The 12,057-nt window shown below is 44.1% G+C and overlaps 1 protein-coding gene across 1 annotated transcript in view; it reads right to left on the minus strand.

Annotated features, from left to right (window-relative positions):
• FOCAD (focadhesin) overlaps window positions 1-12,057 on the minus strand; it is a 1,210,644-nt gene that overhangs the window by 129,840 nt on the left and 1,068,747 nt on the right. The window contains exon 40 of the mRNA XM_078675948.1: window positions 3,981-4,241. Within this exon, the coding sequence (XP_078532074.1) occupies window positions 3,981-4,241 (261 nt within the window). The remainder of the gene's footprint in view (window positions 1-3,980; window positions 4,242-12,057) is intronic.

Below are 12,057 nucleotides of genomic sequence, written 5' to 3' on the forward strand. Positions count from 1 at the left end.
GAAAATTCACAGCATGTCCTCCCTAAAGACATTAACCTGCTGCAGCATCGCTAAAGGCCCGTAGAACTCTGGGAGCATTGTAATCGATTGTGGGATCAGCTCTACAATTGGGGATCGGGAGCGATAACGAGTGTCACCTGAGTGGCCTCGTGACTTCTCTTTAGATAGAGGGTGGCAGGATGAGGGTCAAGTCCCAATTCACCTTCTTGTTTTGTAGCTTCATCTTGGGCTCCGACTTACTTAAAGACCTCAACCGCAAAGGGGATCTGTCGATGTTCAGCAACATACAACTTTGCTTCACGGTCTCAAACTGCCTTTGGGATGGGGAACATTCGTTGCATGACTTGGAGTCTTTCCTAAACACAAGAGGCACAACCTCATGCGGATCCATCACGTACATCTGTTTACAACAGTCATGACAAGGTTTGAACGCTGTCATTTTAGGTGGGGACATCTTTCCTTGCACACTGGATTGCGTTAATGGAAATACAAAAAATGGGAGCAGCACTCCGGAGCTGCGTTCTAAGGCAGAGAAAGAAATGAACTGACATTGGTGCACAGGAGTGGCGCTTATATGCAGATCTACTGTTCACTTCAGGAGTGAAACAAAGTTAACGTGGAACTGTCTTGCGCCACCTAGCGCTGAGCCAAAGCACTGTTACGAAAACCTTCGGATCCAGTCTGGTGCCTGGCTGAAATTCTAAAACTGAAGAATCTGAGATTAGACATATCCCTCAATCTAGAATTAGTATATTGTCAACTACTTTATGAGAATATCATTATAAAGGCCACACGTTAGAATTCACAAGGTCGACAACAGTATTGTGGGGATGCTGGGGTCAGGAAATTGCAAATTACATTCCTTCGAATGCTATGTAAATTGAGATGATGGGGGTGCGTGCAGAGTCAAGCAACAGACCATTATTGGATGCAGTGTTAGAAAGTAGTGGTAACAAAGAGGAAAACAGATTTCGTTTGTGTTTGTGTGAGAGTCTCAGGCAGTGGAAATTGGAGCTCAGTTACTGATAAGAAAAAAGGAGAGAGAGAGTGAGGGATAGAGAGCGATGGTATAGATTATTTAGCTACCTGAATGTTTGCTTATCAAATATGATCCAAATTAGAAGCTCAAGAAAATCAGGACAACTGAGAGGAATTCAAGCATACATTTTGCAACAACTAGAAGGATTTCACCCATAACCAAAGAAACCAGCATTGTCAAGCCCAATAGGTCTCTCCTTTGGGGTCTGTTGGATTTGCCACAGCCTTTTGGGGATGCTGCATCTTTTATCTAGGCAGGCTCCATTATGCATATGCTCCTTCAAAATGACACAGCACTATTTCTTATCAGACAATGTAAAAAAAATTAAAAGGAAGTGGCCCCAAAAAGGGTTTTCTTTTTTAAAGGATAATGGGCATGTGGGACAACGGAGGAGTGGGTGGAGGGAAGAAACGAGGAGCGGTGGGGAAAGAGAAAAGTAATGCATGAGTGAAAGCAACACAGTGGGGTGGAAGAAAAGCACACCAGCTGAACGAATCTCCTGTACAGGATACACCTGGGGGTGACAGCAGCAAGACCCCATATTAATTCCCCATAGGGAATACACTTAAGACAGAAAAGATGGGAAACATTATTTTAACATACCACTAATATCCGACTGGCAACTCTACAGGATCATGTTCTTTAAAATATTTTTTTTATCTGAGATTACTCAACTACACCAATTGAAAAAATGATGGGACCAAGGTTTAGAATGACAATGCAAATTCAAAAATTCTCTAACCAGAATCTTAATGCCAACAGTTCTCTGAATTGGCCAATCTAAACCCTATGTGTCAAATCTCCAGTTTGTACAACAGCGGTCTGTCAGAGAACATCAGGTACAACTATTTCAATGAATTACAAGTCATACCCAACTTAGCATTGGTGATAATGGAAATCACTGGGGTCCTGACCATGTCGAACATTTGTTGCAAAATGAAAATTTGGTTCTGTCAATGAGAAACCCTGCTACAAACTGAATAACAATGCAAAAACATGAATTTGAAAACATGCCATCAATTACAGGACAGACAAGGATCAGAAGGCAGTCCATTTTTAGGTCTCTTCTAGGCAGCGCACGTGCTGTCTTCGAGACCTGTTGTATTTAGTCTATGGGCTTTAAACATACCCAGTGCTTTCCATCAGTTCTTCGTCTGCCTTTACAAATTCCTTTGTTTTCGATGGTCAATAGTATACATTTGTTCCCCCTTTGGGCTGTTTTGTTCCACCTTGGAGACTGCCCCTGCTACAGGAATCATTTCACTATGGGCCAAATGTTTTGCTTCAATGCACTACTGTGTATGTACACTTTCTCCTGGCTATTGCTCCCAGTTCACTTAATCTCTCATGCTGTTCCAACAGCACCACCTCCCACCCCTCGCAGCTTGTTTTTATTCTGAACAGCTGCTCTTCGCTCTCTCTCCTGGGCTAAAGCTGCCTCCTACTTTCCCTACACCCTCCCCACCCCCATTGGTGCTTCCATGATGATGTGACTAGAAAGTTGGAAATGTATTTTTTTCAACTCTATTCCTGTTATAGGCGTGAATTATTTTAATGCACGTGCCCGCCTGTTAAATATTGCTTAAGAACAGTGGGGTGCCGGCCTCACGGCCGCCACGCTTCCTCTTAAATCATGCCACTGGCATGCATTGCACTAATTGTAAACTACAGGTTGAACAGCATCGACATTTCGGATAAAAACAGAACTTTTCCATTTAAAAAGGAAGGTGTGTGTGTGCGGTTTGACGTCCACTTTGCTTGGAACACAGCATGTTTCCCGAGTTCACTCTGCAAGGTCTGAGATGTGGAAACTGCTCGCCGAGCTGGGGTGGACCTTGAAAGCATCCACTCAGCTTGGCACTAAGGCTCTCTGGGACTCCCAGCCTCTGTCACAGGTATTGATAGAAGAAAAGAGTGTGCGTGTGGGATAACACAACATTTAAAGTATGGGTAAAGGGGCACCAGTGGGCATCTAAAAGCTCTGATGATCACAATACACACGTTTGTTCATTAACTGAGCTGATTCTCTTGGTTATAGCATGAGTTTTAATAAAAAATCATATCGAACACTTTAGTAAGATTCCTCATCTATGTGCCGCTAATTTATCAGTCCAGCAGCGGAGGAAAGGCTACGTTCATCTAGGAATAGGAGATTAGGACGCTATACCGTGCCGCTACAATAGTCTCTGCAGACTGCGCATTAAACCAGCGAGCGGCCTCTCCTTTCATCTCCACTCAAAGGACATGTGAGTTCCCACAACTTAAATCTATATAAAACAATTGATATTTGAAGAAATACATTAATTTACGTGACTTAATCTTTTCGATGTATTCTCTGTGAAAAATTACTATAGGGTGGGCTCTGGGTGCTTAGTCAATCAGTGAAGTTATTAAATATCTTTATTTTATCCACCTAGGATGGATACAAAGCTGGGTTAATGCTCTGCAAAGTAAAACTTAATTGACAAAGCGGAGATGAAAGGGGAGGTCGCTTGCTGGTTTCTCTCATTCAACCATTCTTGAGTACCATTCCCCCGCCGGGCCTCCCTTCCATCTCTGTTTGTTTTTCTTCTTTTCTGCCCCCCCCCACCCCCCCCCCCACCCTCCGCCCCTGCTGTTGCATGAGCTGGGACCTTCCAGGCTCTCAATGCTATTGTGTTTTGCACACCACGCACTGGGTTAATGTGAACTTTGGGGCAGTGTTAACTGCACAACATCGTCTCCATCTCTCCCACCCTACTTGAAGTAATTTGTAGAGCAAATACCAGCTAACATATCGAGAAAAGTCGAGAAGCAATTGTCTAAATATTGCGCTATTAATAATTCAAACAACTTCGACAGGAGGAGGATCCTACTGCGAAGCATGGCAATCAAACACAGCAAAGGAGAAGCAAATTGCCATTTGTCTTTAATAAAAGAAACTGATTGCATGTTTGTTTACCTGAATTTTATTTGGCAGAACTGTAAAAATCTTCTCTGCTGTCTTGCATAAGATGCTCCAGCAGTACTGAGGTGGACTGGGAAGCTTCATAGCCTGGACAAGACCGTCCACGATGCTCAAACAGAGCTCCTGGTTCTTCAGCCTACTTTCGGGATCAAAATGCTGTATCATAAAAGCCTCTGCAAAGGTCTGGAGCTTGTCTTCTGATACATGCTTCATCCAGAGTGGCAATGAACTAAAAAGATGTTTTCTGATTTTCATCTAGTTGAGAAAAAAAAAGTCATTGAAAGAACATTAATCAAGTACAGCTTGTGGCATCCTAAACTCCAAGACACTATAACTGTCCATCTCAACCCAACTCACACAACAACTTTATTCAACTAATGAGGTTGTTTCTATCTATTTTATTTGAAGCTTATGACGCTTTCAGCCAGTTTGGTATGCTCGCAGGACTCATCATAAAGTGGAAGCACACACGAAAGGGACATAATGCACAACAAGGTTTGTCATATATCAGAACAGAACATCAAAAACAGTAACAAGCTTTATTTTAAGACAGACAAGAGTATATACATACGAGAAGAGCCTCATTCCCAATAAGGTCTCCAACTGTCACCACCGAATGCCTAAGGGCCCAATATTCTAAAGACATACATAGAGAGGAAAGGCAGATGGAAAAGAGGGAGCAGGGGAAAAGGTCAAGGAAAATTGCTATACAGTACACTCATAAATCAGTATATGAAGGTTTGAACATAAGTAAATACAACATATCCTTCACTTTTGAGAAAATGGAAAAGAGAAAAACAAAAAAATATATCATTCCTGCATAATCCTCACCGAAGCAGTTCTAAATCTCCAGCAGAAGACTTTACCCTTTGTAAGTTGGAAACATCAGATGATTCATAATTTCCTTGTGGCTCAACTGTTGCTTCAGAGTAGTCATTCAAATCATGTGTCCTTACCAATGAGAGACTGCTCTGACCTAGGCTCACTAACCTCCACAGAATTCTTATCACCCTCACATATAAAATCACTTATAGTGTCATAGTGATTGTTCTCAAAATCCACATAATCCCATCAATTGTTATGAGGTTCGTAAATTTTGAGCATCCTTCCTCAACGTAACCAGGGATTCTGATTCTCACCAATGCACCTACTCTGAATTCATGGGGCTTGAAAGCATGCTTTATATCAAATCCTGTCTTATCATATCTTAGACCTCAATTGATAAGATTTCACTCTATCAGAGATTCTCTGATAGTTAACTATACAATTGTTTTTTTTCCTTGAGGAAAAATGTATTTCTGAGATATGAAGGGAAAATGCCAGACAAAGGTAGCCTTCCTTTCAACAAGAGGAAAGGACTTTCACAAGTCACTGAAATCCTGGAGGATCACAACCTCTCTCGTACAGTTAGGATTACAGGTTTGTGTTTGGACGTGGCCAGATGACACTATCTTTAAAATAGCGATTGAAGCGTTCAACTTGGCGGTTACATTGTGAATCATACAAAAAATAAGAAACTTCTGAGATTTTGTGTGCTTATAAAAACTCCATCTCACATGATCTCAACTGTACACCATTAACCGACACCAATGCAACTGGGCAGGATTTTTAGGTCACTGAACAGGATGCATAGGTGGTGTGCAACACTTGTAGCATTTGGTACTTGTCATACAATCTCCACAGTTCCTGACATAATGCTTTGTGTCAGCCTCCATATGTGGCCACCACATATTTGACCTGATAAGATTTTTCAAAGAAGGAAACCCCATGTGGCCACTGGCCTTGATTACTAACTTGTAAAATCAAAGCGCAAACACATTCAGTCAAAACACACTTATCCTTGGGGAGAACCACCTGATTTCTAAGTAATGTGGTGAAAAGTGTGTTAAGAGGGGCAAGGTTTTTAGGGCCATCCTTCGTTAACATACTGCCTGACAAGTTTTACAGATTCATCCCGATCATTTGATGAGATCCAAACAACTTCGGTCATTTTGTGTTCCACCACAGCACACACCCCATGAAAGTTTGCAACCTTATCCACTTCCTCATCATGCTCAATTCGGTTCTCATGACTTGCACAAGGTGAAAGAGACAGGCAATCTGCAGTGCACACACAGCGCAATCATAGCTGTTGTCTTCAAAGCTCCCCCTGAGGACAGAATATGTATCAAGGGTTTATGATCTGTGTGCAATGTTAATTTACTACTCCAAATAAAATATCTGAAATGGTTAATCGCCTTGATGCATGCAAGAAGTTCTCTCTCTAATGCCTGGATTGCGTTTTTCAGCCTCACTCAGTGTCCTTGAGCCATATATCACCGCCCAGCTGTCATTATTCGCAGCTTTTGGGAGGGGGCAGCACCAAATCCATATGCACTGGCACCCATTGTAATTATACATCTTTTAGACAGAGAGAAAGGTTTTAATGTAGGCGCAGATACAATCTGTTCTTTGACCCTTTCAAAGGCATTTTGTTGGTCGGCGCCCCATTGGCACTCTGCCCCTTTTCGTAGAAGCTTTCTCATAGGTTCCATAGGAGTTGCAAAATTCTGAACAAACTTCCTTGCTGTCTGGTGTTGGAACTTCCCCGATAGCATGCACTATGCAATGTTTTGCAAAGACACCACTGGTGGATATGGAATGCCCCAGACAGTCAACCTACGCATTGTACAGATTGTATTTCACCAGTTCCAAAAAGAAAACATTATTCTTCTAATCGGACACACACTTCCTTTCATATTCCACCTGGTTCTTGGTAAAAATCAAAATGTCATCCTGGAACCATTTTACTGTGCCATCCAGGGACTCTACTACACCTAGGGCGCACTTTCCCTGTTTGTGCCATGGCGCACCTTCAAACAGGTGTGCCGGGTGCAAACAGGGAAAGTGTGCCCTAATCCATGAATGTGCTGCGCCCAGGGCGGCCACAAAGTCGTGCTGCATGGGGACAGTGCATTCAAGTGAAGGACAGAGCGCTTTTGAAGCGGCAGCTCCGTGTTTCACTGTGCAAGAAGCAACCCACCCGCACTTTTAAGATGGGAGGGAGATCCCGTTGCAGGTGGGTGCAGTGAGTGACTGCACCTGTCTGCAAGTGGATGTCTAGAGGGGTCCATAGGACTTTCGTATCCCCCTCTAGAGGGCTTCCATCAGGGGGCACACTGACAGTACGCCACCTTTTAGGAAGTGCGCCTCTTGACAGCTTCTTTGCCTCTGTGCCCATATCTAAAATATGGCACAGGCACAGAGGAAAAGCGATTCACTCATTTGCATGGGACCGCGCCCCCCCATGCAAATGAGGAAGCAGCCTCTGGTGATGGAGCTGGCGCTCTATGTGCGCCAGTGCTATCTGTATTACTGAAGGGGACGCACAAGTGTCTGCAGCCCTTTCACTAATACCAAAGTGCCCCGGGCGCTCAAAGTGAGCGCACAAGTCCGTTGCGCCCCATGACACTTTCCATATTACGGCCCCAGGTCTTTGCAATGTGAAACAGTACCATTAAAAAAAGAAAAAGATATATGAAGGTCTGTAAAAATACATAAGTAAAGCAGTTCTACTACCTTGTTCATGCTCCTCCCGTTTACTAGACTAGATTCAACTGTCTCATTAAAAAATCTTGTAAAAATATTTAATAAATTCATGATGTCAACTAAAATCTACAGTCACCTGCTTTTGCTACATTAAATGCGTGTTCACTTTATTCAACCACTTTTCCCATCTCGTCTTCATAATTGGTGATGTTTTATGAGCTATGTATGGTACACACAGCGAAATCACAAACCCCTTTAAAGTCTACTTTTACAAGTTAAGGCTATGCAACTCCGTAACTGCAAACTTTATTGCTGTAAGCCATGCCAGGACAACAAAATGGCTACCTACTTTATAAATATGGGCAGAAAACAAGTAACATAAAATTGACATGTAATTCCTTAAATTTCTGCTGGTTTCTGTGCCGCAAAATGGGCAACCACTCAGGATTCAATTCCTTCCATTTAGTCTTGCAGATGTTTAATCGGGCAGACCAGAGGTAGGAATCCAGACACCAGGTCAGTCTGTAAGTGGCACTGCGTCACTAGGACAAACTATAGGTTTGAAATGGAGCATCAGTCATCTTTTTGCTAAGGGAGCTTGTCTTTCTGCAGAAAAGTGTAAAATGAAGTATCTGTCTGAATAATAAATGTCATAGGCACATTTCAAAGGTTCGTTATTAACACTGAATGGTCTCTTCAGATGAAGGGTATGCTTTGTGGTAATGATCCTTGTTTTAGTAACATGAATTATCAGGGTCTTTTACCTTACAGTATTCAATGAAAACATTGATTAGCTTCCACATAGAGTGAGCCAATAGAGAGGGCAGCAAAACTGTGTTGTCTGCAAACAAGAATATAGGTATCCTTGTATTGCAAAGCTTTGAAGTATCGAGATTGAGGCCTCCCAAATAGCCATAGGCATTATTTATGAATAACCGGAACAATATGCTAGCATGCATCGCTGACAGACTCCAGGCGGGACTGGGATACATACAATTCCTTTACCTTTGTGTTGAGGCTGTAGAAAGATTATCCTGTATTGTAGTTAGCCTGGAGTTATCAATCCCCTGCTGAAGTGGACCCATCATTTGTGTACCCTGGACAGGTCAAAGGCTAATTTAGGATCTATAATAATCTGAGAATCAGTTCATTAGCCCTGCAGGTGGTTCACAAGTACTTGACCAAATGTGTTGACAACTGCAACAAGAAGGCAGATGGCTCTGTAACGTGAAGGATCACCTTTCTGTGCAGGGCACAATTTTAGATGTTTGTCACGAGCAAGGACGAAAGGCATAAACAAGTGCTACATTAAATAGTTTTTTAGGATGGAGTCCATACTTTGGGCTCTGCCTGGAACATGTTCACGGGTAATAACTAAGGTTCACAGCCTCAGTTAGGGTTCTGACTCCACTTCAGGTCATAGGACTGTTAGTTAGATGTTCTGGCTACATGCTACATGATGGGTAGCTTGAGCTAGCGTGCTTAATGCATTCATGCCAATTAATTCCTGTGGTATAATTGTTTTAAGTGGTTGACCCACTTCAGTGACCCTATATGTACCTTTTTTGCATTCTTGATAACTGCACAATACGAATTCAAATAAGGTTCCTAGGTTCCTTTACTGGTATCAAAGGAGGTTTTTAACATGCTTTCACAAATCCATTCAACTAATTTTGAATCCTTCTTTGATTCCACTAAAAGAACCTAGAAAGCACCTTGTGCTCCAGGATCTTGGATGACCATATAAAGGAGAGCCCCTATAGAGGAAGCACAGATTTGGCCCTTTCATGATAATCGAAGCAGATTTGAATTTTCCATCCGCACGGTAAGGTACAGAGTTTTTTCAGTAATTGACCTTTTCACCAACCATACTTACCCTATGGGCCATAGTGTTTGGATTCCACCTTGTGCATTCTTGTAAGCACTTGTTATTTCTCACAAAGCAGGTAGTGACTAATAAAAGAAGATAACACGCAGAGTCCTTCTTTCTTGGGAAACTTGCACAGCAAGTGAGACTAATTCTGTATTGCTCACCTTGCACAACGGTTTTAGCTTATTTAAACACACTGACACTAAGCATACAATTTCCTTACCATGCAGGCTGTACACTATCGTGTTTCTAGTCCGGATGAAGACCGCATGGTGATGTTGCCTAACTACACTCATTTTCTGGGGGTCGAAACGTCAACGTGATATGATTAAGCGTACCACGCCCAAGTAGACATACTCATGATACAATGAAAATCAAGTCTCTGTAGGGTCATCTACTGTATTATTTTTTTTAAATTATTTTTATTAACAATTTAATAAAAGAAAAACATCAGGTGACTTGGCCAATCACACATTCGTCCAATATACAGGTCCATACTTCAAACAATACATACAAGATGATGATCAAGGGATCACGGGGATTCATGCGCCTCCTCTTCTTCCAGACAGATCGGGGGAGTACAGATGTCTCCACGGTATTGATTCCAGTCAACCCAGACCGTACCCCACTTTTTGGGACAACCTCTTGAAACGTAGACCGACCTCTCTCTGAACATGCACCAGTCCTTGTCCTCCGCCCATTTCCCAACCCTGGGTGACTGTCTAGCTCCCCACAGCTGAGCAATGTTGCGCTTGGCTACCATACATGCTAACTTTACCCACTGTCTCTTATACACACACAGATCCGTGGGTTCCCAAACATTTAAGATACACCTACGAGCCTCTGGCCGTAGCCCCACCCCCCAGGACATTCCACAGCCTATCATGGATCTCTACCCAATAAGCTTGTACCTCCCTACAGTGCTACAAAATATGCATGAAAGTTCCAGGTTCTCCGCACCCCCTGCGACATTCCCCACTTTCTGATCTACCCATTCGAACCAGACGAGGCCCTGTGACGTACGACCTGTGAAGAATCTTTAACTGCACTAATCTGAGCCTCATCTATATTGCCACTACACGCGGAGAGGAGACCGCCTCCCGCCAATCCTCGTTGCCTAACTCCACCCCATCTGCACTCCATTGTGTCCTGATTAGTGCTAGCGGGTCCGCCATGTTATTGATAAGTTTTTTATATATTAAGGAGATGGTCCTCTCCGGGAGAAGACCATCTAACACCCGGTCTTCAAGGGGGGGAGCGTCAGGATGTGGCGTGTCCATGGGGATGTGTGTGAGTAGTGCATGTCTGATCTGGAGATAACGGAAGTGCTCCCTATCATTAAGGTGATACTGCTGCTTGAGGGAATCAAACATGTGTACTGTGTCTTTCCCCCAGACGTCCTTGATCTGTGTGAACCCAATGAGTTTCCACTTGTCGAACCCCTTGGACTTCCATAGGCTTCGTAATCTCTTCGAGCTCCATAATGGGGTGGCAAGCGTCAGTCTCCCCTCCCACTTGAAATGTCTATTGGCCGCGTGCCACACCTGTACTGCAAGTGCAAGTGGCATACAGTGCCCTGGTGAAATCCCCCCCAGCACCTGCTAGCGGTCCATAGCATACCCGGGGTCCACTGGGGCCCCGTATATGATGTGATTCACTGCTGCCAACTGGGAGGCCCAGTAATATTTCCGTAGGTCTGGCAACCCTATCCCTCCATTATACCAGGGGAGGGTGAGCTTGGAGAAAGCTATATGAGGCCTACCGTCCCAAAGAAGCTGCCTCTGGAGGGCCTCTATGTCCCTGAAATAGGACACCGGTACGGGGTCCATCACGTTCTGGAGCGCGAATAGGAATCGGGGAAGAGCCATCATCTTGAAGAGCACTGCTCTGCCCAAGAGGGAGAGCGGAAGTGCCCACCATCGCGCCACGTCCCCTTTAAATCGGGCCATAGGGGGGCCCAGATTGTTAGCATATCGTAATTTCGGGTCAAGTGTGACAGATACCGAGATACCGAAACCCTATCGGCTCGATTTGTATCAGGCAGGTTTCTGGGATCACCGGCGGATCGCCTCCGAGGACAAAGAGCACTGACTTCGACCAGTTGATTGCAAACCCGGAATACCTCCCGAATATGGCAAGCACATCCAGAAAACATATCAGGGAGCCCCTTGGATTGGTGAGATAGAGCAGGATATCATCCGCGTATAATGAAATTTTATCCTCCCAATCCAACGTCCACCGCAGTCCTCGGATCGACCGGTTCAACCGAACACACGCCGCGAGCGGCTCTAACGCTAAAACAAACACGAGAGGGGACAATGGGCATCCTTGCCTCGTGCCTCTGCCGAGGGGAAAGTCAGCAGACTTATGATTGTTTACCACTACTCTGGCGAGGGGGCGGCATATAATAGACCCACCCAATCAATGAACTCTGGTCCAAAGCCCATCTTCCCCAATACTGCAAACAAGTAAGGCCACTCGACCCTATCAAATGCCATAGTGGCATCGAGCGACTCCAGCACCGCTGGTTCCTGGATCGTCCAGGACCTGCCCAATACTCCGTGTAACCTTTCTCAGATTAAGAGCAGTGTTCCGATGCGGCATGAAGCCGGACTGGTCCGGGTGTGTCAAGGTAGTGATGACTTTAACAAGTCGTGTGGCCAGCAACTTCGC

The sequence above is a fragment of the Lissotriton helveticus genome, chromosome 2_1 (genome assembly GCF_964261635.1).
Source record: "Lissotriton helveticus chromosome 2_1, aLisHel1.1, whole genome shotgun sequence".
In the NCBI taxonomy this organism is placed as follows: Eukaryota; Metazoa; Chordata; class Amphibia; order Caudata; family Salamandridae; genus Lissotriton; species Lissotriton helveticus.